The sequence below is a fragment of the Grus americana genome, chromosome 22 (assembly GCF_028858705.1).
Source record: "Grus americana isolate bGruAme1 chromosome 22, bGruAme1.mat, whole genome shotgun sequence".
Classification (NCBI taxonomy): Eukaryota; Metazoa; Chordata; class Aves; order Gruiformes; family Gruidae; genus Grus; species Grus americana.
Genome location: NC_072873.1, coordinates 8257682 through 8283954, shown reverse-complemented (window position 1 = coordinate 8283954; position 26273 = coordinate 8257682). Strand labels below are relative to the sequence as shown.

The 26273-nt window shown below is 52.1% G+C and overlaps 2 protein-coding genes across 2 annotated transcripts; one reads left to right on the top strand and one right to left on the bottom strand.

The window, feature by feature from the left end:
* Positions 1 to 579: 579 nt before the first annotated feature.
* DBF4B (DBF4 zinc finger B) lies at positions 580 to 13170 on the bottom strand. Its single transcript, XM_054801699.1, has 11 exons — positions 13046 to 13170; positions 10788 to 10979; positions 9682 to 9732; positions 8975 to 9044; positions 7969 to 8039; positions 7333 to 7369; positions 5300 to 5342; positions 4302 to 4418; positions 3943 to 4069; positions 3107 to 3216; positions 580 to 2538 (listed from the first exon to the last, which is right to left on the bottom strand). Exons 1-11 carry the CDS (start codon positions 13154 to 13156, stop codon positions 1140 to 1142), a joined length of 2328 nt encoding a protein of 775 aa, XP_054657674.1. The 5' UTR covers positions 13157 to 13170; the 3' UTR covers positions 580 to 1139.
* Positions 13171 to 13252: 82 nt separating this feature from the next.
* CCDC43 (coiled-coil domain containing 43) lies at positions 13253 to 24630 on the top strand. Its single transcript, XM_054801707.1, has 5 exons — positions 13253 to 13712; positions 18888 to 18975; positions 21077 to 21212; positions 21878 to 21936; positions 23159 to 24630. The coding sequence occupies exons 1-5, from the start codon at positions 13536 to 13538 to the stop codon at positions 23344 to 23346; spliced, it is 648 nt and encodes a 215-aa protein (XP_054657682.1). The 5' UTR covers positions 13253 to 13535; the 3' UTR covers positions 23347 to 24630.
* Positions 24631 to 26273: the final 1643 nt, after the last annotated feature.

Below are 26273 nucleotides of genomic sequence, written 5' to 3'. Positions count from 1 at the left end.
GAGCTGATCCAGGGAGGGCTGCAAGGTCACCAGCCTCTCCCAGTGATTGCAGTGGAGGGTGCTTCACAGGAGGGGTCTCCACCAGCAAGCATTATCTCCAGCAGAGCATCTGACCCAAGGCCTGAGCAGACCCCAAAGCAGGTCCTACCATCCCCAAGACCAGGGACCCTCCATCATGTAGGTCACTGGTCAACCTTAGGAGGGGGCCAGGCAGCAATCAGGGCTCCCTTTCCCCTCCACAGTGAAGGACAACCACTCTTACCCTCCAGCTGAGGAGGGTCTCCTCCAGGAGACCACACACATGAAGATGTGGGTGGACCAAGCCTGTTCCTGCCTCTTCCAAGGATCATCCTTCAGCAGGGACAGCCAGCAGCTACAGGGACAGGTCCACAGCAGCTGACCAGAGTCCTAGGGCAAACCACGTACAGGGTGATGGTAGAGCCACCGCTGCCCCATGCTCAGCCTGGTGCCCACCATCACCCCAACTCCCTTCCAGCCAGGTCACCACCCAGCCTCTACTGATGGGCATTTCACACAATTTTGAGTTAGCTGTGCTTCAGGCCACCAGACAGAGCAGGATCTCATCCTTCATTTTATTTCAAAGTTTAAAAGTTTGCTAAAAACCAAACCAAACCCCAACAATTTAATACCAGTTAAAACATCTGTAAGTAGTCAAAGACATCCAACAAAACCCCAGACCACGTGAAGAACCCAGATCTCAGCCCCAGGGCCTCTGGACCTCCAAGGACTGGGTGAGAGGAGGAATGGGCCATGCTCTCAATCGTGAAGGGCAAGAGCATGTTCCTGCTGAAGAGAGACTTCCAGAGAAAGACCATCTCATCAGCCGCCCAGTGAGGAGTTGAGAAGGAAGCTACTGGCTGGAAGCGTTACCAGCAGAGAGGAGGGAGGACCCCAGCCCCTCTCGCAGCCAAGGACAGTGAAACCACCGCAGCGGCCGTCGGTTCCCAACAGGAGCTGCCCAGGTTGTCTGCAGTGTCTGGAGACCACCGAGCAGTGACAGTCTCGCTCTGGCCCTCGGCCGTACCTCCTGGGCCTGGCAGGGAGGGTGGCTCGTTAAATCCCTCTCCAGCCACGTCACAGCTCCCACTCAGGGCCCAGAGAACAGCCAGGAGGTGGCTTTAACTAGTCCAGCTGCCAAAGAAGGTCTCAAATACGGGGAAAGAGGCTCCTTTGGTCTCTGTGCAGCAGTTCCGGCAGTTCTTGTCCTCTTTGCCTGCCCAGGGAAGCTCCGATTTCTGCTTCAGAACTGAGCAGAGCTGAGACTCGTACCCGCTGTCCCTCACGTTGACGTGTGTCCTTTGGAGCAAGTCCCTGTCCACAGACCGAACCCTGCCATCCTGGACGCCCGTTAGCGTGGAGAGCAGCTGGACATCCCAGTCTGACTCAGAAGAACTCTCGCTGAACTCGTGGTCAGCCGGCGCGTCGCGTGGGAGAGGCTGAAGGAGCCCGGGGCACGGAGCCCACTCTCTGCTGTGGCCCGCGAGGTCAGGTAGTTCGGGTGCTATTTTCTCTGCCGCTCTGACACAGAGCGAGCAGCAACATCTGGCTTCAGCCACAGGCAGTTTTGGAGAGGGCAACCGGCCAGTGGGACAGCTGGTCATGCTCGCTGTGCTCTCCAGATCAGGACTACTCACATTTCTGGGTGCGTTTTCATTCTCCCCTCCGAGCTGCTTCCCTTGGGAACTCACGTTCGCTCTCCTCCAGCCACGCTCGCTGACAGCGCTGGCTGCGGCAGCTTCTGTGGGATCAAAACCCACAGACGCAGCTTCAAGGGAACCTGGCTGTGACGCAGGGTCCCCAGGGCTCCCGCGTGGGTGTGGGTCCAAACCGGGGGAGCTACGAGGTCTGGTGGAGAGTTCTGTGCTTTGGGGCAAGCTGCCAGCTTCCACCGCACCAGGTAAGCCTGGCTCCAACACCTGTCCTGCACCCTGCGCACCCATCCCACCACCCACTGGGTCTGTCTGCCTACATGGAGAGAGGCCACCACTCTGCTCCAGCCTGGGCTTCTTTCCCACCTGGGCACTGTGTCCGGAGGAGAGCTGGCGTTTCCTGGAGGCAGGCAGTGCTTGTGGAAGATGGCCGGTAGACCCAAGCATTTGCTGTTTATGAGGTTCAAATGAAGTAGTAACTGCCTCTCCGACACGAGCGGCCGCTACGCAGGTCCCCCAGCCCAGGTGGGGCACCCAGCCCGAGCGTGTGTCCCCCACCGTGGACTCCTCCGTGGTGCCACATGCAGCACAGCTCGCTCTGGGGAGTCCTGCTCCAGCGGGCAGCCCCAGACAGCAGCTCTTCGACAGCCCCCCTGCTCTGGGATTACTGACCCCGTCCCTGGGCAGGCAAGGGGAACACCCCTTGGTCTTCAGGCCGTGGTCATGCTCCGCGTCAATTAACAGTTCCACAGCACCCTGCTCAGGCTGCTCCTTTTCCTTCCCCAGCTCTGCTGTCAGCATCTCAATTCCTCCAGTAACTTGTGCTTGAGGCACTAAGCGCTCATCTGTCAGGCAGGATGGAGGCACCCTGAGAAGAACCATCAGTTAATGCTCACTGCAGGCCTAGCAACACCCTCCCCCTCAGCGAGGTGAAGCTTTTTCTGCAGTGTAGGACCTTTGAAGTCCTTGCTGAGGAGGTGGTAAGAAATTTTAGACTGGTGAGGCTCAGCAAACAGTGACACTGCTGCTGGCAGAGGAGATGGGCAGCATGACAGATCTCTTGGCCTTCTCAACAGCCCAAGGTCTGGGCACAGGAGCGCTGCAGAGCAGCGGGGTTTGTGTCAGACAGGGCTGGAAGAGATGGCCCCAGCTGCCCTTTCTAGTTTAAGAGGCACTGGAAGTCTACGGGGAGTTCCCTGAAGCAGAGAAGCCACAGAAACTCAAGAACATCTCCCACGGCTCACCTAAACCTTGCTTGGCAGGTGCCAGGTCGGTCCTGCAGTCAGCCGCAGCCCCCTACTTCCCGATTCCCTGGCACAGGGCATGAGCTAGGGACCGGTACCAGCCCGAAGGCTCAGGCCCCGTTCCTGTGAGCATGCCATGCAGCACCATGCCACTTTTTCGCTCCAGGATTTACCAGATTCGCAAAGACTTACTTGGCCGACTGCTCCACAAAGTTGTTGGTGAGCTGCGAGATGACGCGATCCACAGGGGCGTACTGCGAGTCGTCCAGCGCAAACCGCTTGTGCTGGGGGCTCTGGAGGTGCTGGAAGGTGGCAGAGGCCCTTTGAGCAACACTTGTCCTTTCGCAGGAGGGAAATTTGCAGTAACAGCCACTTCCCACAGCCTGACAGACTGGAGAGCAACCAGCCTTTTCACCAGAGAGAGCCCTTGTTTGGCAGCAGATTTGGGAAACGTAGGCAACGCTGTTACCCCCGGGTTGCTCCCAGCGAGCATTCTGTTCCCATAGACACCTGCTGCTGAGGAGGTTGTGTCTGTATCTAACAGCAGCCTACAGCTTTCCCCAGCAGCTAGTGAAAATGCAGACTCCAAATACCTACTGTCTACCACTAAAGGCTGGGCTCCGAAAGCCACATCGCTTGGCATCTTGCACGAGATTAAAAAAAAACCTCTTCCAGGAAATAAAAAACCTCTTCCCACCTTTTTTAATCAGCCTGTGCCCCCCAACTGCTGTGGAACAGGCTTCCCACCTTACAGATCAGGTAAGGGGATGATCCTTGAGGCTCTCCTAGCCTCAGAGATGAGCGTGTCACGCTCCAATCTTCAAAACCATTGTTTGCCCAGCCCAGAGCACAGGTACGCTATGGCTTTCAGCTACGAGGCTGATCCCGCTAGACATCATACGGGCTGTATGCATAGCCATCTGCCTTCCTTCCAAAATTGTTTGCAGTGAGAACATGACATGACGAATGAAGCTGCTGAGTGACCCTCGTAACTTTTGCAAGGAACCAGGTCCCCAGGGAACCTTTACCTTCTGCAGCTCTTCAAAGGTCTCTTGGCAGCACTCACAAAATCCCCTCTTTTTCTTTGGCACAGTGACCGGTGTGGATCGGGGGCTCTTCTCCCCGTCGCTGCGCATCGGACAGCCCTCCGCACCCCTGCAAGGTAACAGCAAAGATCTTCCCTGCCCTCACTCGACAGCACCAGCAGGTACCCAGCTGCCTGCAGAAGGGCTGGGGAGGCCGTGCTGCCTTTGAGCTGTTGGACCCAGAACAGGGCTCCTTTGCCAGTGTCCAGAAGACAAGGGGTCCTCTAGATCCCAGGAACCAGCAAGGCAGCAGTTAGCAGGAGAGCTGGGTTGAAAACTTGCACAGGAGCTACAGAACCTACCTGGCTCTGCAAGAATTCGAGAGGCTTTTCAGTGGCTCAAACGGGCTGGAAGTTTTGGGTGCCAAGAAGTTCAGGTCGGGGAAGCTTTTGAACTGGTGATGGAAGGGCCGGAATTGCCTGAAAGCGGCAGATCAGGACATCAGACTCCTGGCAGCGATAGCATGGTTGCAGAGCTATCCCTCCCTCACAGGGGCTCAAGGTGCCCTCTCACTTGTGATGAGATACTGCCCATCGCTGTCCTTCCCTTTGGCTGTTCCAGAGATCTCCCATTGCTCACTGGAAGTACTAAACCCGATTCCCAGTAACGGCACTGGTGGGGGCATGTTTTGGACAGAAGGCAGGCTTGCCTGCTCAGTCAACAACCCACCTTCTGCCCCCGAGGCAGATCAGCAGCAGCCAGGGCAGTATTTTCAGCTACGCAGCAGCACGGGAAGGTTTTGGTTCCTAGACCACATCTCTTCACACTTTATGGCATACAGCATGTAAAACCTAGTGTTTGACTCTGCAGCTGCCTTAAATGTTGCCTTCAGAATAATTAATTGGCACTCTGGATGCTGTTAGAGTTACAGAGTTGTTAGAAACACCACATAGATCAGATCCCCTTGTGCTGAATGCTGTAATCAAGTTACGGGCCCTGACCTCATGCGTTTCAATCCCTTTCCTCGTTTCAGAGGGCTCAGGCAGATTAAGTGACCTGCCGAGGATCACAAACGGAATCTGAGCAAGGAAGTAAGCTCTGCTGTCAAGTCTCATTTAACACCTTCCCCCCCCCCCCCCGACATAGGAGCCACCTGGATTGTTTCTCCAAACTCCATTTGCCTCTCTCTCGGCGAGGGTCACTTCCCAGTGTGGAAGAGGGTCTTCTGAGAAGCCATGCTCTACGTTGGACAGAATATTCACTGCCCCACATGCAAAGAAACCAGGTAAAGGATTCCCTCCCTGGAAGCCCCTGGGTTTTAATAAAGTTAGGCTGTCACATTTTGAAAAACCTCATTTACCTGCTCTGGTCTTCAACCTTCAGGAACGGGGGCTTCAATTTTCCTGCTAGAAAGCAAGCTGGTTAGAAGTTGCCCTGACCAAATTTCCTGCTTATCCATTCATTCCCCAACAGAATTTGGCTACGGAGCTGAGCTCGCCAGTACTCCTGACACGTGTGAACACTAAGTGACAGCTAAGCGCAGCCAGAACAGCTCTTGGGGTAATTCTACAGCAGCCCTTGCCTCCAGAGTATTCAGTAGGGTGACCAAAGCTGAGGGGCAGCCCCACTCTGGACTGTTTCCACCTTCGAAAGACCACCCAGCTCAGCCCCTTGCATCCTTAATGCCTACTCAGTCTCATCAGCCAGTGGCCTAACCTCAAGTCTGCAATTCTGACTCAAATCCCAAAAACTGTCATGCAACCTCAACGAAACACACTGCCAAGCACGAGAGACAAGTTTGTAAGAAACAAATTGCAGCAGCGGTTGCACAAGCACAGAGCTCTGCATCAACCCTTCCAGCACCTTTTTCTCCCTTTACACAACAGCTCAGAGTTCAGAACATCTCAGGCCAGGACAGTCAAGTCAAAGCAGTAAGAGCTGCTGGAGACACACCAAGATGCTGTGTAGCCAAGCCTGGCAGGAGAACACTGCTGAAGAGCAGTACCTGGCCTTGGCTTGGTCCCCGAGGAGGGCAAGCAGCAGCTGTGCTTCCTACAAAGGCATAACGCATATTAAGGGAGCAGAAGAAAGCCTCAGCAGTGCATTCGGGGAAAGGTTTTCAGAGCCAGGCTGGCAGAAGAGGCTACGCCAGGTCCCTCCTGTCTCGCAGGGACCTTCAACGCGCAAGTGGTAATGTTACGCTCAGCCTGGAAATCCGAGTACAGATCCGGTTAAACAAATGAACACCAAGGTATTCCCATGGGGCGTCTGCCTGACCCTGAAGCCAAACCTCTCGTGCCTCTCTTATTGCCTCTGCAGGGTGAGGGGGGGTGTTTTCTTGTGATCCTGCCACTCGATGCTGTTTTGTCCAAAGAAATTTTAACCTCATCCTCCAGAAGGGCCGAGTCCACCCGTCCTCACCAGTTACTTCCTCGAGCCTCACCCTTGAGCTTGCATCGAATGCACTCTTACGTCACTAAAGTAGCTATTTAAGTACAGGATCAATTTTTCCACGTAAATGCTGCCAAATGCTTAGCGCTTCTGAAAGCAAGGCCACGTTCAGGGCCCAGATAAGACTGACTGGTGCGCGGCTCCCCAGCTCTATGGCAGAGTGCTGAACAGTGACAAATGGTTCAGCTGTCACCACAAGTCCCCAGGCAGGGTTCAGAGCATGCCACAACGAAGAGCTCTGAGCTTGCAGCAGACAATCTGCCTTATTCAACAGCTTTTCAAGCCTTTTTTCACCACCTTCCCCTCCCAAAACTGGAAAATAATCTTCCAAGTGTCACATACAGAATCCAGGTTGGAGTCTGCTCCGAGATATTACTGAGCATTCACTCTCTGATGAGCAAAGTCAAACAAGTCACAAATTAACTGACGTCACTGGTGCCAATCTCAGTACCACAATTGGCTCTTGTCTAATTGCAGATGAGAACCTGGTTTCCCCCCCTCCTCCTTTGGAAGCGTTATCCCTAGATCGGTGTCTCAGCAGTACATTTCAGCCTAACAGAAGTGAGTGGGTTGTGAGGAACACGCTCTCCTCTGTAGGATGCATTATTCTTCAAAACTTCATTTAAGCCGGTGGATTCAACATGAAGTGCCAGCAGAGCAGCTCTCAGGGGCCTCAGGATTCTGGGAGCTGCACTACAAACAGTTTATGGGATATTAAAAAACCCACAACTGCCTGAAATGGAATGCGTAACATCCTCAGCTGTATCGGGAGGCTGCAGCCAGGCTCAGACAAGGAGTTACAAAACCATTGAAGAGAAACTGCCTTAACAGTTGGCATAGTTTGGATTGCTGATGTTTCAGACTGATTTTCAAATTCTAAATGAGGCTTCTTCAAGCAACTCTGCATCTAAGTGTAAATAGGAGCACAACTTCCGGGCCTACCTTTGTGAATTTTTGATCCAGATGGAAGGCATTTTGCCTAAAGGAAAAAAGTGACATATTTAGTATGGGAGCCAGCACAGGCAGAACTGTAATTACTGATCCCAGAGCAGCAAAGCGAGATCACAGCAGTCTCACCCACCACTTCAGAGTGGTGCAGGTCTCCTGCATCAGAGACCATCACCTCCCCCTGATATTTTGTCTCCCAAGTTACCTAGAGTTACTTTAAATACAGCATACAGGCTGCCACTCTGATCTTATGCCCCATCTTCACACTGACCTCTCCAATGCGTTAAAAAATACTTCAGAAAGCCAGTGTACTAGCCACATTTGATCTTTGTTTTACCCTTAGCCCCTTACAAGTCAAAAAAACAGTATTAAGCTGCACTACAGATGATGTTGATAACTAAAGGCCACCTAATTTTCATCTGGTTTTACCCCCACTTTATAAAAGCCAAAATTCAAAGAATTTTGCCGTCTCCATCAAGAAACAGAAGCACCAGATTACCCAGTGTTGGATGAAAACCTCAGAGATCACGACGCTTACTAGCCCAGTAGCCCTAGAGCAGCTAGAAGGATTGCTTAGAGCTACCGAGGGATCCCGAGCACCTCAAATTGGGCTGGAGCTGGGTCAGTTACCTCTGTCTTCTGGCACCGTTTCCTCGCTCCTGAGACAGCACGCAGCAGCTGTTGAGCGTATGACAACATTTCTGTGCAGGTGGGATGTCAAAGAGCCATGGCTCAACAAAAGAAGGCGAGCTGTTCCCCTTCACCGACTGCGGCACAAGTCTAACTCCTCATCGGCACCGAGGACAAGCACGCAGTGCCTGAGCCTGCCATCGCCTGGCAGGCAATCACCACTACACAGTTAATTTGCCCAGGGAGAAGCCAAGAAAAAGTGTTTTGAGGGGCAACACCCCGTTTTGCTCTTTAGCAGAGCTGGAGGCTGGTTTTAAGGCTCTGCAGAAACGAGACACTGTTACGAATTTTGCAGACCCTGACATCGGAAAGCCCTGACAGGCTTGCAACACCGCTGCAGTTCAGCAGAGCTGGCTGCTCAGGAACATGTACTAGCAGCGGCTGCCTCCATCACGCATCCAGACAAGCTCAGTCACGGCTGTATGTCACTGTCATCGGACGCTCAGGAACCTTTTACTCCAGAGCTATTATTGGAATCAGAGTTTCACCATCTGTCTTTCCCATCACCCCCTCCCCATTCATCACTGAGACGGGAAGCGCCTTCCAGCATAGGTCCTCAAACATCAGCACTTCCTAATTAAAAATGACCAAATCCTGCCATTATTATGATCTGTACTTCCAGGTCAATTAGTAAAAATGGTCTTTTTGGAGCAAATTAACATACCGACCAAGCTATTAACATTTTCTAATATTACAGCTTTAGTATATTACAACATACTCAGTGTTTGCTATCAGAAATGTGACAGTAGCATGTCCTATACGGACAAGATAATCTGGTTTTTGAAGGGCAGACCTAGCTAGCCATGGCCAGGACAGCACCAGTCAAGTATCGGCATTGCTTGCCATTTCTTCCTTCTGTCCCATGCTCACTACCTCACTTCTGCTCCACCTGTCTCAAAAATTGCTGATTACCAAGAGCTAAATTTCAGCCTACAGAGAAGGATACCATCCATGTGCAGGATCTGGACTCCCCACAGGCGAGCGTTGGCGAGGATACTGCTGCCACTGCAGGTGTCCTGTACAAACAGAGAGGTTTGGCAAGGTATGGCTCAAAGCAGGGATGGCTGCGTGAGCACATGCAGCTCTAAAGCTAGTTTAGAGAGATTTTCCTGTTGCCCGGTTGACAGACCATTGCATAGCTGTTATTAAAATCAGAGCACGGCAAAAAAGGTTTGAACTCATGCTTTATCTACCCCAAATTAACAGTAGCATCTAGGTCAAATTTTTAAAAGCTCATGCTATAGCAGGGATTAAGTGGGCACCAAAATTCTTTTGGACACTTGTCATATCAGCAAAAGGACTGCAGGGGAGCCCTCTGCCCCAGCTACATGGCTTTAGTTCTTTCTAGACTAAAAATTCATCTAACAATGGGTCTTGTGTTAATAATTCTCTTGTGTTGAGCACCGAGATCACTGGGACAGGCCTTAGAAGTACTAACACGGATGGATGACACTGCTCTGAAGAACAACGCCCAGGAGCACTGCACTGTATTCTGCGGAGCCACGAGCAGCTGCTTCATACCTCTACCAGCCCCAGAATCTGCTCCCTTCAGCAGGCAGGGGCTCTGGAGAAGCGGCTGGCACTGGTTCCGTGCTGCTCAGCAGTACTCCAAACATACCCAGCTAAGGACAAGCCCTTCCACACGCTGCTCACCTGATTCTTCATGGCCTTCTGCAGCAGCTCCTTTCCCCTGCTGATCAGGGCCTGCAGAGAAAGAAGCCAAGTACCACGTTAAAGCAAAGAGCTGAGGGCAGCGTGGCTGCCCAGTAAGAATGATTTCTAGCGATACCCGTTCTCTGCTGGGAGAAGAGTCTGGCCAAGACTTCGCCTCAAAGACAGCAGGATTAGCATTTCCAGGGAATGCAAACCACAGAGGCACCCGTTGGATCTACGCTAAGCAGCTGTTCAGCCAAGGCTTGGCTTTTATTGAACAGCAGTGAATACTCAGGGCGAGCCAAGAGGAAGCAGCAACTTAGCTCGGAAACTCTGCCTGCCACATCCCAACAGGCTGGCAGGGGTTAAGAACATCCTGGGAACAGTCTCATTTGCAAGCCAATGATTTCAGCAAATAGGTTAAGCACTCCGAGACAAATGGGTACTGCTGTGAGCAAGGGGAACAAACACCTTGAGTGAAACCCCCAACATCAGCCCAGATCCAGCTGGCAGAGACACCCGGGGGCCTAGATTGGGGTAGTAGGCTCTCCCCAGTCACAGCTTCCAGCAGATACCAGCGTTCAGCACAGGACGTTGGAGCTTTGGCCACAAGCACTACTGACCAGAAGTCCCAGCCCTGACAGGGTGAACAGGACCTAGAGCAATTCCTTCCTGCAAGCTGCCCTTGTAGATCTCCTCCCAAGTGGCCTTGCCCTACCTGTGTTTGTGAGCACGCACCCATGGCCTGCAATGCTTTGATCTTGTCTACATTTCTCTGGCTTTTCCAGACACACCGCTGCACCAGGACAGATTGCCCGCTCTGTCGGGAAGCCAACCAAGCCCTCCATTTCCTCTGCCATTTGAGTAGATACCCTTCAGTTACTAGCTCAAAGCTGTCACACACATTTGAGCAGACAATGATACAGACACAAAGAATTTAGTATGAATATGAGCGGCCAGACCAGGGGGAAAAAACCTGCACAACATGTTTGCTCAGGGCATGTACAACTTTACCTTCCAACGCTGGTCTCAGGTTCTACTTTATAGATCCCTTGGGCCAAACTTTGAGGTGGCCTAAACCTTTATAGAACCTTTATAGCTCTTACAGTGTCTGGTGGCTTCTGGTGAGGTCTGGTGTGGTTCCCTTTGGAGGTAGAAGGCACTGGGCTCGTGGCTTTTGCATCTTCTGAAGTTACATTGCTCCACTTCTCAGTCCGAGTCCTGGCTTTGTCTCGTTTGGCTTCTTTGCTGCTGGAAACCACATAGCTGACTTCTTTGCTTAGGAAGCTTTCAGTCACCTGCAGACAGAACAGAGCAGCTCTAAAACCACCCAACTCTGAGCTGAAAGAGTCCTGCTAAGCAAGAACTGCTGCCTTGTAGAAAGCGAACAGCTGGGACAAGCAGCTCCACACAGAACAAGCAGCGAACTAGAAAACCAACACACACACACCCCTTTGCACAGAAGCTGAAGTCTGAGAAAGAGGTGGAAACTCAAAGTTTGAGACACTAACAGCAGGCTTATCAAAAACTCAGCAGAAGGCAGACAGTTGGGGCACCAACGCACAGGTATGAAGCCCACAGGAAGACAAAGATCTGAGCAGTCTGAAGTTGCGGCCACTGAACAAACCAGTTCTGCTGGTTACAGAATCCCTGTGGATCCAGATCCCCGACCCACCCGTGTGAAGTGCCAGGAGCAACACTGCAGGCTGCCCTGCCACGGTGACTCGTGTTATGGGAGATCAAGGAGGCTGCAACCACAGAACAAAATCTCCCCGTCCAAATAATGCTCCAAGGTGTCACCACACCCGCGTCAAGGCTAAGTTCAAGATACCACATGGAAGTCCAAGGCCATAAGATGCCCTTAACTTGGTCCTGAACAACACACAGGGCCTGGGTTTGGGTATTACTATTGGAGAGCTGCTTTACAGATGAATTCAGTATCTCCATAGGAGTAAGATGAATGAGAACTCCGCTCCCGGTGGACCACATTTCAGAGAGGGAAATAACCCGAGACGATGCCCGATGAGAAGCTAGAGGAATAGTCAGAAGGCTGAAATTATTTTGAAGTAGCGTGGCTGCTACACAGAGAAATAACTGACTGCTGGGAGCAAGCGCTTCTCAGACTTGAGGATGCACAGCTAAATAAGATGCTATGAGAAGAAGAGTGTCCCTGAGTGTTGATGGCACATCCAAGAGAGGACAGAAAGGAATCGGCAAGCTCGACATGAAGATGTGATTAAAAAAGCAGGGGAAAACAGTCTAAGTCAGCTTCCCCACGTGTCTCTACAGCCAACACGTGATCCTGGCAGCAGAGACAGCAATGACAAGAGCTAAATGAAGATTTTACACCTGTGCGTAGCATTGAAGGACTTCAGGAGGTTTCAGGGTGCACATGAGAATATCTGTCTCAGAGATTAAACAGTCTGAAAACAAACACTAACAACTATTAGAACCAAACTGAACTTAAGAGTCATAAGGAAACTGAAAGATGAAACAGATGAACAACCAGCTGCCGGGTACAACCCCTGCCCTGCTCCAGCCGCAGTGACTGGGGCGACGCTACTTTGAAAAGGGTCTTGGGAGAGGATATAAGGAATCGGTGAGCAATATCAACACCAAGGGAATCTGGGGAGGCCACAAAGAACACCACAAGAATCCACCCACACAGCAGCTTCACAGGGGGAAGGGCCCAGATGGCTGTTCTGGGAAAGCCATGACAAAAGCACACAGCTACATGACAAAAGCATCTTGGCTGGCGTTACCCTACCTTACCCTGTGTTGAACTCCAGAAAACATTTGGAAGTCCCACAACTTCCCTAAAAAATGAAGCCACCACAGGCTGTTGTGGGGGATGAGATGAACCAGTTCCCACCAGCCGGAAGGCGCTCCCATCCCCAGGTAACCAGTCAGCACCCACCGCAAGGCGCTCCCATCCCCAGGTAACCAGTCAGCACCCACCGCAAGGCGCTCCCATCGCCAAACCACCGGTACCACTGCCCGGGAGGTGCCCCCGGGAACAGGCAGCTTTCACAGCAGCTGCTGACGGGCAGGACCGCGCTGCCCAACGCCACGGGAGGGGGGCCGGGAAGAGCCAGCAGCGAGGGCAGGACAGCGGCAGGCCACGGCCGGCGGCCGCCTTCCCCGAGGGGCTCCCCGGCTGCCAGGCGAGGCCCAGCGGGAAGGGGAGCGGGGTGGATGCGTTACGGTGTCAAATCAACACCGGGAGAATAAGGAAACCAGTTAAAAAAAAAAAAAAAAAAAAAGCAGACAGAGAAATGGAGAGAGAACAGAGGCGGGGCCGCCCCAGCCCCTCGGTCACCGCCGGCCCCGGGAGGGATGGGGGGAGCCGGGGGCTGCCGCTTACCCCGCCGAGGCGCCGTATGGCCTCCGCCAGCTCCCGCGCGCTCCGCCCGCTCGGCAGGTCGAGGTAGAAGGACTTCCCGCGGAGAGGCCGCGGAGCGGCGGGACCCGCCATGACACCCAGGCGGGGAGGAGGCGCCGCCGCCGCCGCTTAAATTCCCGCCCGCCCCGCCCCGCCCCTAACGGCAGCGCTACGGCGGCCGCGCAGGGACACGCCGCTGGCCCGCGAAGCCGGCGCAGCGTGTTCGCCGCTCCTGAGGGGAAGGAGCGGGGCTGCTCGGCGGCAGCGGGGCGAGGCTACCGGCACCGGCGAGCCGCCCCGCTAGGAACCGCCGCTCTCCGGCCACGGGCACGGGCGGGTTGATTCCTTCGGTGCTGCCGCTCCCCCGCCGGCACCGCCACAAGTTTGTCCTGCGCGGCCACTGTCGCGCCCTCTTCGCTCTCCCCGCGGGCGGCCGCGTGCGCATGCGCGGCGGTGGCGGCGGCGCTCCAAGATGGCGGCGCCCGGCGGGGAGGCGGCGGGCGGTTTCGCGGCCTGGCTGGCGGGGCGGCTGGAGGCGCTGGGCCTCGACCGCGCCGTCTACGGTGCCTACATCCAGGGGCTGCTCCGCGAGGAGGAGAGCGATGAGGAGCGGCTGGAGGCGCTGCGCGGTGTCCTGGCCGCCTGTCTGGTGAGGGGCGGGGGGTTCCTCTCACCGGCGGCCGGGCGGGACGGGACGGGACGGGACGAGCCTCCCGGGCTGAGGGGCGGGTTCCGGCGGGTATCGCCGCCCGCTCCGCGCCGCTGAGCTTTCCGTCTCCCCGCGGACCGGAGGCTCTGTGGGGGGCCGGCGTGGGGAACCGCGGGGGACACGCGGGCATCGCTCCCCTGAGGCCCTCGGGTGGGAAACCGCCTTCCCCAGGGGGTCCCCAGCGCCTCCGGGGGCCTGTCTGGGCCCTGCGGGGGGGTTGCAGTTTGCTTGGGGTTTTTGTTTGTTGGGGCGGGGGGGTTTGTGCCGGTTTTGGGGCTGATGGAAACTTCGGCAGCCGCTGCGGAGTGGGGTGTTCGCGGGGGGGGAGGAAAGGGCCGCGCTCGGTTCATGCGGAGGAGGCGGGGGGGGGCTTTCGGGTAGGGCCCGAGGGCTGTCTGAGAGCTGATCTGTAACAACGAATCTTTTAGGGTAACGCAGCGATGGTCGTCGTTCCTCACGGTGCAGCGTTGTCTGCCAGGAGTCGGGCCCTCGGATCGGGCTGGAGCTGGAGTCTGGCTCCCAGCCGGGACAGACTGGAGCTGCGCTGCCTGCCGTGCTGGGCAGAGGCTGGGGCTCTCGGGGCGGGCAGTGCCTGCCTCACCCCCTCAGAGCTCCGGGAGGCAGTTAGGAGAGTGCAGAAAAGATTTCCTCTTCAATAGTCATCTCCTGTGGGGGCTTTTAAGGTTTTTACAGTATCTGTATCTCAGGATGTTGCATAAACAGATGTTTTCTAGTGTAAAACATTAAACAGTGAGCGCGTGCTGCTGTTGAATAACAGGCTGCTCAATGGCTGTTGCTGATTTACTCCTGGAACGTCTGTGTAGGAGCACAAAACCCAAAGGGACCTGGTCGTTACAGTTAGCTTTTTGCTATCATAGGTAACTATGTCACGCAATTCCTTCCACTCACCGACTGCATGACATTTTAAATCGGTTTTCCTAAAAGACAGAGTGTGTCTTCGCTGCCTCCGCCATCCCTTCCCCACCCAGGGGCACGGGCAGTAAGGTAGTTTCTAAAAGAAGCGTAACTGTTCCAGTATGGGTTTGTGCCTAAAATAATCGGAGAAGGAAACCGTGCATCCTGCTGGTGTTAGGGGCAGAGCAAAACGTCTTTGGAAAAAGCTGTTCTAAATTAGTTGAGCTTGATTAACTTGCCTGTAATTACCAGACTTGCTTCGTTTCATCACCAAAGGCAGAGCCCATGTCTGATCCCAGACCAGGCCTGGGGTGAGCCTCGCGTTTCGCCGTGCTAGTGCGGTGGCCGTCCCTTGCCCCACAGCGGGTTCTGCTGTTGCCCCGTTTCCCTTTAGTGCCGCATTACCCTCCTCGTGTGCTGCCGCCCCGTTTGAGAACGGTGTGGGGTTTTCATGTTTGTGAGTTCTGGGCCATCTTTATCCTGTACGTGTTGCACCACAGCCCTGTTTCTTTTCTTTATTTTCTTCTCTGTGTCATGGTCACAGCTGACTTTTGCTTCATTTGCAAGTTTGAACGCAAGTTTGATCTTTCTGCAGTTTTTGTAGAACTTTTGCCTCTTGAACTCTCAGACTTTTTAATTACTTTTTTTAGTCAGTGCGTTTTTTCCTTTATTTGTAGACTCTGCTTATTTCTGTATTGAATTTTGAAACCATCTTTTATTTGGTTAATTTGGGGCCTTTCTTGCCAAATCTTTTCTCTTTGTTCTATTCACACATTCCAGGTTATGATTTTTCTTATTTGTTTTTGACAACCCTCACGAAAACAAATTTCAGGTGACCTCCGCACTCGTGTCTGTGGTTCCTCAGTACTGACGATGTCACATTCCCTGAGTTTATTCAGACATAACTGCTTCAAATCAAGAAACTTAGAACCGAGATCTATTTCTGTTCCATTCTTCTCTTTAAACCAGAGTCCAGATCACTTGTATTTTCCATAGTTAATTTTTCTCTGTATTTACTGACCTCTAAACCAACATCATTTCTTTCTTTGGGGAACACTAGATGAAGATATCTGGTTGTTGCACCCTCAGCTTTCTGAACTCCACCACTGGTGTTTGCTCTGGTACGTGGGGAGCGAGGCTCCCAGAGGCGCAGAGGTCTCCATCCAGACGGCAGTGAGACGGAAGGTGCTGCAGCAAACGGCCTGCACTGCGTGGCAGGACATCCCTTTGCTTCCGTGACGGTTGAGTTTCGCCCAGGCTGCCCCATCGTGCTGTTTTGCTGTTCCTTCGTTTGTGTTTGTTTGCACGCTGTCATCTCGGTCTTTCATTTCTCCCTTTCTCCAGCTCCACAGCTGTTTTTCCGTTGTTTCTGGGATCACTAGAACTCACTTTGGTGTTCTTCTCGCCGTGTAGGCCTGCCTCCACTGGTACACAAATACCCGATTTGTTTCTTACTGCTCAAACCCTCATTAGAAGGCTGCGCAGGTCTCTGCCATCGTTGTTAGTCTTCTGCCGCTCATTTTCCTTCCCACTTACTGCCATTCCTTTATCATCGCTTGCCTTGATATTCTTCCTCCTGCGTACTGACATCCAGGGAACGTCTCTCTCCCAGCCTTCTCTCCTGGCTTACTATGAAGTTGCTCATCGTTTTCCCAGCCTTGATTCCAGTGAGCCAGTATTCCTGCACCTGGGGAGCCTGTCCATCGAGGAGGATCTCTTTACTATGAGTGTTTCTGGCACTTAAAAACTTTCATGTCTTCTGTGTCCTTGAACCATGCTGATTTTCATTATTTTCCATGACTTACTGTGTCTCTGGGGGCTGGAAGGGTCCCCTCTGACTGGCATGTGAAATGGTGTTTCTGTGCACATTGTCCTTGTTGCTGGTCTGCTCATCCAGCGTGTGTTCCTGTGAGGATCTTGGTGTCATCTCCCAGTGGGAGTGGGGTCAGTGGCTTCTTCCAGACCTAAACCACCCATTCTTACTCCGGACCTTAGCAGCGTCATCCTGTCCTCTGGATCTACTCTGGCTAAGGGCGTGGTGACCTCTTAAAAGGGAGCCTGGTACTGGTGCGAATCGCAAACCCTTTGTCCTTCTGCTGTTTCCCTGTTTGCAGATCATCTCCTCAGTCACGGCCTTGAGTATCCTGCGTGTTTGTCTTTGCAGAGTCTCCTCCCCAACCAGGGACCTCGTTCTGTTGTTCCGGCCCTGAACTGTGCTCATGGTCTCAGTGCTCAGCTGTTCTGTGCGATGGCGTCGCTGTGTGTCGGTTCTCCTGCCGTCTGCCCGTTCACACAGAATTTTGTGCTTAGCTGTTGTAGACTCGGGGTGGGAGGATTTCATTCCAAGTAGTTCTTTATTTGTATTGGAGCAAAAGGTGGGCAGATTTTTGTCTGTTTTTATCTCCTCATCTGTCCCATAGTTGTGGAGAACTCAACTTTTTTGCTGTCCCTTGTGCAGGTGAGCTTTGCTCCACTGGATGCATAATGTTTTCAGTGACGGTCTGTCCTGGAGCTTGAAAGTGAGTGTTTTTAGGTACTAGCGCCCAGGTTTTCAAGATGAGGATCTTGAACTCTGCAGTGGGAAGTCTGTGTGCAGGGGTTAGATGCGCTCATCTGCAAAATGCCAACTACTGCACATATTTTCCATGTTTAATTTTTCTCTGTATTTACTGACCTCTAAACCAGCATCATTTCTTTCTTTGGAGAACACTGGCTGTGCAAGGTGAGGAAAGGAGCAGACGGCGCAGGTCTGGTTCTTACGCATCTTTGTAAGAAATGGTTTTCCAGGCAGGGTTTAGCAGGTTTTCTGCCTCTTGGGCTAGCTATTGGCATAGGCGGGGTAGGCGATGGTCAGGGTGGGCAGAACAGCTCCAGTAAGAGGTCATCGTTGCTTTGCTGCCTGATTTGTCCCTGCCCGAGTGCAGTGCTGCTGCCCCCCTGCAAGGACTCGCAGGCCGTGCCAGATCAGGCCCGAGTGCTGACACCTGCAGTGCACGGTCCAGAGCTGCCAAGGTGCAGGGGAAGGGGGTGTCTCTGTCCCAGCCAGCTCGTTCCTCAGGTGTCCCTGGCCAGGTTATCTGTGTTTGGTATTAGCTCTCCTCTGCCTCTCTGCTGCTGGTTTTCCCTAAGCTGTGGGCAAACCTGATTTAGTGTTAATGAGCAAAATAAACAAAAACTGAAACTTTCTGCCCGCTGTACGCACGTCTTCCCAGTGAAGTGCTCCTGGCTGTAACTCTTCAAAACACTTTTCTTTTTCATCAGGATCGCGTTTATTGCCTGGATTCAGCTTCTGTAACCTGAACTCGCGTATTGGGCAATCCTCGCAGCAAGGCTGTGACTGCGCGTGCTGAGATGTGGTAGTGTAGTGTGTCGCCTGTCTGCTGTGCAAACTTGAATTACGGTGTTGATCAGTCCCCGAGAAGCCGTATGTAGGCACCGGGGAGAGAGCTGGTCACGGTGGAGCTCCACAAGGCAAGGATCTGGTGATGGGAATACCGTCCTGCTGCTGGTCGGGTGTGTTTCCTTTCTCCCTGCATTTTGAAGTCTTCCTCAGTGATGAACAACAGTGTGAATGCATTCCACTGCCACCTCGAGCTCGTGTTTGATGCTGGAGCAGGTCAAGGGGGGACAAGAATATCCCCACTGGTGGGAGGAGACGGTCTGTCAGTGCCACCAAAGTGGTTTCAGCTTCATACCGGCCCTGACCCATGTTTTATCCAGTCTGATTTATTTGCTTTAGTGAGATTGGCTTGGAGGTGGCTGTGGAGTAGCGTCTCCACAGCCTTGCTCAAGAAGAGATACAATGCTGGGTGGTAGATTTGTAGAGTGAAGACACCCCGATCACCGTTTGTTGGTGTTGGTAAGGTTGGTGCACCTAGAGAGTCAGCTGCTGGGAAACCAGCGGGGATTTAGCACTGTATCGTGTGAAAAGCAAACCACTGCGGTGCGTAGCGGGTCGAGGCTATCTCTAGTCCTGAGCTGTGTCAATGAGTAAGTGCATCGCATGACTCCCATCATCCTGGGTTAACCAAAGTCCCGTGTGTGTGTTTAATGAGTGGATTTTGTGTGGAAAAACTGTACTGCTTGAGCTTATCGCTGGGTGTTCAGATCCTTTGCAGCTCGTGCTTTTCATATCTGATTCATGCTTGTAAAGCAGACCAACTTTACTCCAAGACTCAGAAGTCTCTTTTCCCTTACTAGGAAGAAGATCTCTTAAACGATGTTTGCAGGGAAGTAGTCGAGAAGTGGTCTGAATCTCAGATTGTTGACACCAAAGAGAAAAAAGAAGGTAGTGTCACTGCTTGGTGTGCCTTTCCTTGTGGTATGAGTAATTTGCAGGGCCTTACCAAGATGAGAACCGTGTGTTCGTCCTGTTAGTAGTTAAAACCAACGCTGCTAATATGTTTGCAGATCTGACTTGCTTCTCAGTGTCACTGCTGCTTATTTATTGGTGTTTTTTTTCCCTTGAAATATGAAATGAGGATGAGCAGTTTCACTTCTGGCTGTCCCTGGTATTCTGCTGCTCTTTGGGTTTGTAATCCTGCAGAGGAAAAGCTAATTTTTTTTTTCCCTGTAGGATTTTTAGAATTTCCTTTCACAAAACACCTAGGACTTTCTCTCCGTTAAACGCTAATGATGTAGTGATGGCAGCTGGTGCACTTATGGTATAACATGCCCGTGCTACTTCAGTTGATGCTAGTTTGGGAAGCAAGTGTTTTTTCACTGCACCGATGGAGAGCTGTGCTGTCCCTTCTGTTGCTGCTCACCCCAGGAGAAGGTCCCAGTACGCATCAAGAGAACATCCTTATTTTCCTCTTTCAAAATCTTCTCTTACAACTGTCTTTTTTTTTTTAATTTTTCCATAAATCCTTTTGGGTTGAAGCTCTGCGAGGCTGCTGCTGCTGTTGTAGTGCTGCTCCTTTCCCAGTCACATGTACAGCCCCAGGGTTTCTGTGTCCCCTCTCCAAATCCATCCCTCGTCTTCAGCTGTTGGCTCAGGAGCGAAGACCTCCGTCTCATTCTTGTTCATCAGGGGAGGCTTGCTCTGGTCATTGAGTACAGTGAAGTCATATGCTGGAAAGGTTTTGCTGGTTTAAGCATACTGCATGGATCAATTAGTGATCTTCCAACTGCACGGACCTCACCGCAGCCCGTGACAATGTAACGTCCCTTTTGGCTAAATCCTGCTTTTTGTTGGCTTCACAATTTTTGTGTTGGTTCTGGTTGCAAACGATATCGTAACTGGCTGATGTCATTCTACAAGTAGCTCTCCCAGTGAGTCCTGATCGCAAGGCCTGCGTTGACATCGTGCTTTTCTCGTCTCAATCCGTGTTTCACCACTACTTTTACGGACGAGGCAGCTGAACCTTGCAGCAGTTCAGTGGCTTCCCCAAAAATTCATTGAAGCCTGCCCTCGGCCTAACCTCGCCTTTGGCCGGGGACAGGGAAACGTTACGCTGTTCTGTGCGTTAAATAAAACAAATCCCTTTTTTGGGGACAAGTGATTGGAATTGCTGGAGTTGCTGCCTGGCTCCTAATGCTCAGACCGTTGGTTACCCACAGGGATTTTTCTTGTGACAGAAGGAAGGTAGTGGTGTGTGTCCTTCTAGGTTGTTAGAAATGCAAAAGTTTAATTATTTCACTGTGATTCTGTATAAGGATAAATCGGCAGTGAAATCAGTATCGACTTAGAATAACAGAATGCTGAGGATAAATTATTAACAAACTAAAAAAAAAAAAAATTGGTGTCAAACCCCAAATGCCATTTGATGAAATGGGCAGCAGAACTTCAGTGTTAAAGTTTCCCTAGGCAGGTAGAAAAGAAGAGAGTATTAAACTGACCAGTCACTTCGGGTTTTCAGAATTTCTATTTGCTGTAGTTTTAAGTAAATAGTTAAATAAACCTCTTTAGCTGCTTTTAACCGGAAGAGAATGCAATTTGGACTAAAGTGGATTTTCATTAGCCAGAGTCTTACTGATTTCAAAGTTTCATCGTGAAACTTACCTCGCTTTAGGAAAAATGGTGTGTGGTCGTGGCTGCGCACAGTGCGGGGGAATTCCTCCTCACGAGAAGAAGCTGGTGTCACAGCACCGCATCAGACGCCTCCCCAGTGGCTCTTCAGCAGCTCTTGCCCTCTCAAGTCTGAGATGGAGTTCCCAAAAGTGGCTGTTTGCTGCGCTCTGGGGGTTGACAGCACCACTAGTGACCCTGGGAGGAGGGCGGGGGGTATTTTTCGGTGAGACTTCTCCCTTTATCTCGGCACATTGGCCCCCGGGGACAGCTGCCTCCCTGCAGACAGGACACAGCCCGGGATGGTGCCTTTTGGGGACTGGGACTGACTGCCGCGGCTGCAGGGACTAACTGACGCTCTGCCTCCTCTCCTTGCCAGATGAGATCCAAGCCATCGCCAGCATGATGGAGAAGCAGGCCAAGATTGTGGTGAAGCCAAAGGAGGTCTCCCAGGAAGAGAAGCAGAGGAAAGCTGCCCTCCTGGCCCAGTATGCCAATGTGACGGATGAGGAGGAATATCCTTTTCCTGACCCAGTCGAGACTCGGTGCTTTGCAGGACAGTGTTTATTAAAATCTCCTAAAACACCTGTCCAGCTTTGCCGTGTCTAGTGGGGAGAACTGGAGAAACTTTTCAGTCTTCCTTCTCCACGATAAAATAACTTCCATGGCAAAAAGCAAGGACGCTCCTGATTTGTGGAATGCCACGAGCAGATGCTCCTTTGAGTGTGTTTCTCTGCCATTTGCACGCTCCCCACCGATGCGTGCTTGGCTGGGTGAGGTTTGCCCAGTCCAGGTGTGTTGCGGGAGTGAATTGCCTCCCAGTAACTCTGTGCCCAGTAGTTAATGTATTGAATTTATCTCTTGCTTTTTGACGAGAAATCTGCTGAAAAGATCCTCTTTAGAGAGAGTATGTGTGGGGTGGGAGGGTTTAAAGTTAACTCTTCGTAGTGCTGAAGAACAAGTTCTTCCTTGAAGAGCAAAGTTGAATACCTGGTGCTCGAGCAGCAGGAGGGAGCTGAACGTGGGGGTTTGTGCTTGCCTGGGCCTTTATTGTCTGCATTAATTTTCAGCTTCTTCCTTCTGGCGTGATAAAATTGTTATTTGATGTGTTTTGAGTTAAGTGTGACTGTATAGAGGCACAAGTTCGTCACTGATGCCCGTATTTCCTTAATTCTCTCACTGGCGAGGATGAACAGGATGGATCGACTGCAACAGCCGTAAATATTGGATCGGAAAAATGTATCCTTTGAATGAATTCTTGGTGACCCAGGCTCTTTGGAAGGAAGGCGGCTTCCACAGTGAGTTTCCCATTCTTCCTTATCCATGTCAATACTCCCTGTTTCTTTAGGGCCACCTTTTGAGTTTGGCAATTCATTTTTCTTTACATGTAGCCTGATCTTGCTTCTAATGAAAGTTAGAGGTCCGTCTCCTCCCTGCCCTGTGTGCACAGCTGAGACTGGTCCTGTCCTTCTCTTTTCTCTCCTCTGTTCCTTTCTTCCCTCTTCCACCCTCTCTGAAATGTCATAGAACATGCTATTAATAAGGATAATTGTCCCAGAACATCAGCTTAATGATAACTGGTGTCCAGAGAGGTTAATCATGTCAGGATTTATTAAAAGTGCGACAGAAACAAAACTACTGTGAAACTTGTAAGGCTGCGCTGCAGCTGAATTTTGATGGTGAACAAGGACCACGTATCCTGCATGGTTCTCAACACAATATTTGGGACATTCCTTGAGCTCACCAGTTGGCAGGTTTAAGATGGAAGCAGGTTTTAGCACAGAATTAAAAAGCGAAACCTAAATTATTCTTGTCCCTACATTACTGATGGCGAGGAGGAAGAGGCAGCGGAGGAGACACCTGCTCGCTCTTTCCAGTGCTCTTCCCAAAGCGTTTGTCACCATTTGCTGCAGGAGAGGACACGGGACCGTGGCTGGGACCGTTTGGGAGCTACCGGGAGAGCCTTGTACTCGCTGGCTAGCAGCTCCATCCTGGGCTCTCGGCTCTAATCACAGATATGTATGTGTACATACATGTACATGTATGGAAAAACATGTGTCGTATGTACAGCTGTAGTGAATCCACTTGAGGAAGCTGTACCCTGACGTGCTATTTTTCTTCCTCTTAGGCTTATAGAGGTTTTACAATTTTTTTTACATATCAGTCTTAAGAACCTGTAGGCAGCTTGATTTTTCTAGGAAAAAATCCTTTTCTAGGGAGCATGCATGTATTCTGCATGACTCTTCCATTTGGAAAAACAAGCAGAGATTCCTTTTTCTTTCTCCATTCCTCATTCCCAATTTCCTTGCCGCTTGGTGAGGAAGCAGAAGGGGCAGTTGGAAGGTGAAGGGAGAGGTAGAATCCACCAGCCAGAGTCTAGTTCAGAACTCCAAAACACAGCTGCAGAGTGGAAGCTGTGTGGCTTCAGCCGGAGCGTTGTCTGCCCTTAATGCCCCACCAGCGCTGTTCCGAAACACAAACGTGGAGGATGTGGTGAATGCCAGGAAGCTGGAACGGGAGCTGCTGCGAGATGAGTTCCAGAAGAAAAAAGAGCAAGATAAACTCCAGCGAGAGAAGGATAAGCTAGCCAAGCAGGAGCGGAAGGAGAAGGAGAAGAAAAGGACACAAAAAGGCGAGCGGAAGCGATAGCTAGGGTTTGCCAGTTGGACTCTCAAGGGATAAAATTAATTACGAATATGGTGTGTGTTTAAAAAGCAGCAGAAATTCTGGGCACGTGGCTGGCGAGTGGTTCTTTGAAAGCATTTCTGTTTTTTTTTAATTTTTTTTTTTTTTTTTTACATAGCAGAAAAGAAATTTCAAGCACCTCTTAAACTTGGTGTGCCATGTGCTTGTGGTGTCAAATGTCCAAGTCGGTTATTGTGGCCAATGTCCGTACCAAAGAACGGTGAAGTGATTATGTCCGTGTTTTAAATTGATCGATTATTTTTACTTCTAAGCACTTCAAGCAAAGCAAAACAAGATGTAGGAGAGGGCTGCGTCCTGTCGGCCTTGGTTTGCAGCAACAGCGTGTTATGATTTGAGAGCGGAGCAGAGCCCCTTTCTGATGTGTAATTAAGGACTTGCTGCTGCAGGGCGAATGTGAATTTATTTACACTAGCCTTGAAAAATGTATTTGCAAATAGATGTATTTATGCTGCCAAGAACAATGCTACGTCTTCGTTCTGGCTGAGCTGGGGGCGCAGGGTTTGGAGCTGACCTCGGCGAGGGGAAGCGCCGTTCTGCAGCGAGGGAGAGGAAACGGTATGAAATATAGATGAGTTGCAGCTATGAGTCTGCATCACCCGTGGGCTCACAGTAAGGGAAATGCCGCGCTGATTCGAGCATCAGCCAGAGAGGTAGCAAATGGGTCAAGCCCTTATGCTGTTTTAAGACTTTATGCTGGTAGCTGGAAAATGGTGCTCCCCGATGTTTCGTGTGGGTGAATGTCAACTGTTATTTCTATGGCAGTTGCCAGGGCGAATGCTTTAATGCGGGCTGAGCGGCTGTAAGCGATTTGGGTGTGCAGGGTTTGCAGGTTGGTTGCTCTCACTGGGCACAGCTGTGATCAAGAGCCGCCTGCGGGGGTGGGAAGGCTTCTCTTGCCCCCAAAGGGCTCATTACCTGCTGTTTCCAGCCTTTTTTGTGATGGTCTCAGCCACCTCTGGAGAGAACACTAATTTCTGTAAACTGAGTGTGAAGGAGGACCTGCAGTGCTTTTGGGGGAGGAACGGGTGGGGCTCGACCTGTGCTGCTCCGTCTGGCCGCTGGCAAGGTGTGCCCCTGGCAGCAGGCGGCTGCTGTGGGTACCTGTCCCCATCGCCTGCTTTCAGCACTGGCCTGAGTAAAGGGTCATGCCTCCTGTTTAACTAGCTGCTGCAAGTGTATCTACCTGCTTTATCTTTGGACTTGAAAATAAAACTGGTTGGCCAAGAAGTGGGTTCCTCTCTGTCTGAGTGAGCATTGCGGTGCCCGGCGGTGCGGTGGGGACTCCCTCAGGCCTGTCCTCGGTGTCCCCTTACCCAGCAGTAGTACTTCTGAGGGCTGACCCCTTCTGCCATGGTGCTGGGCCTCAGTTGTTTGCACTGCAGCGCCTCCCTCCACCTCTTCCCCAGGGCCTCGCAGGGCTGTGAACAGGCTGTGCTTGTCCCCGGGGCTGGCTTCCTTCCCTGGCCTGTGGTGCATCCTGGCTGCAGTGCTGCATTTCGGGGTGTTTCACACCGCTGCTGGTGTGCGGGACTGCAGCGGGATGGGGGGGCAGGTGTCACAGCACGGCACTGCAGGCTGGCTCTCGCCCTTTGCACACCCCTTGGGGCGTGAGGCTGGGCAAGGGCGCTGGGCCATGGCACTCATGCCTGATGCAGCCCTGGCCACACACGGGTTGGAGGGAACTGCCGGTTCTCCAGGACTGTCTGACGCTTCCTCTCCAGTTGCTCTGGCAGCAGCAGGCAGTAGGAGTCCTGGGTTTTCCCCACATTTCTAAGCTGGGCACCAAGAGCTGAATTTCCCAAACCTCTGCTTCCATGTGGAAAGCTGAGGGGTGGGGCTTCCCAGGGCATGGACACTGGCACACCAGAGCCCATTACAGCTCCCTTGGGTGTAAAGGCCCAGAGGAAACAGCTGCCTTTACCTACTTGGTGCAGGGATTGAACCCTCTCTGCCCGTTACCGAGCTCAAGAGCCAACGGAAGAACAAAGGGCTACACCACAAATATGTGCCAAGATGTATACATTCAATAGAGGGGGTATGAGGATGATGAGGGAACAAGTGTCTCTCGTACAAGGAAAGGCTGAGAGAGCTGGGGCTGGTTAGCCTGCAGAAGACTGAGGGGGGAATCTCATCAATATATATAAATATCTAACGGGTGAATGTCAAGAGGATGGGGCCAGACTCTTCTCAGTGGTGCCCAGTGACAGCACAAGGGGCAACGGGCACAAACTGGAACACAGGAAGTTCCATCTCAACATGAAGAAAAACTTCCTCACTCTGAGGGTGACCGAGCACTGGGACAGGCTGCCCAGAGAGGTTGTGGAGTCTCCTTCTCTGGAGAGATTCCAAACCCACCTGGACATGATCCTGTGCAACCTGCTCTGGGTGATCCTGCTCTGGCAGGGGGTTGGACAAGATGATCTCCAGAGGTCCCAGCCAGTCTGGGATTCTGTGGGTATGGATTTAAGAAAGCTCCCAGGGTGTGCTTGTGACTGCACATATTTCACAGACAGGCACTACTCTCGGCCTGGCACAGACAAGCACAGGGTGTGAGCTGTGTCTGGCCGGCCCAGACTTTGCTCCCACAGCTAATAACAGCCCTTTTGGGGCTGGTGAAGCAGGAGAACTGTCCAGCTCCAGGGGTTTCAGCCGATGTCCTGGGGCAGAGCAGAACCACAACCCTCCAGCAGCACCTCACCAAGGCAGCTTCACCAGCTGTGGCAGCCCCAGGAGCGTGCTGCAGTCTCCTGTAAGCAGACGAACTGGCTGCACTGAAGGGTTTAAGGTGCCCCTTGGCCCTGAGCCCGTTCCAGCACAGTTGATGCTTCCCAGCTTGCAGGGCTGCCTTCGGACCGCTGAGCTGCTGTAAC

What these genes read in the sequence shown, in the direction of transcription:
- DBF4B (XM_054801699.1), bottom strand. Translation starts at nt 13,156, where the DNA reads ATGGCGGGTCCCGCCGCTCCGCGGCCTCTCCGCGGGAAGTCCTTCTAC. An exon ending in ACCAGAAGCCACCAGACACT is followed by an intron (nt 9,733 to 10,787) that starts GTAAGAGCTATA and finishes CTTTCTCTGCAG; the next exon opens with GCCCTGATCAGCAGGGGAAA. An exon ending in CCTTTGAAGAGCTGCAGAAG is followed by an intron (nt 3,217 to 3,942) that starts GTAAAGGTTCCC and finishes GCCACCTTCCAG; the next exon opens with CACCTCCAGAGCCCCCAGCA.
- CCDC43 (XM_054801707.1), top strand. Translation starts at nt 13,536, where the DNA reads ATGGCGGCGCCCGGCGGGGAGGCGGCGGGCGGTTTCGCGGCCTGGCTG. An exon ending in GTGTCCTGGCCGCCTGTCTG is followed by an intron (nt 13,713 to 18,887) that starts GTGAGGGGCGGG and finishes TTCCCTTACTAG; the next exon opens with GAAGAAGATCTCTTAAACGA. An exon ending in CACCAAAGAGAAAAAAGAAG is followed by an intron (nt 18,976 to 21,076) that starts GTAGTGTCACTG and finishes TCTCCTTGCCAG; the next exon opens with ATGAGATCCAAGCCATCGCC.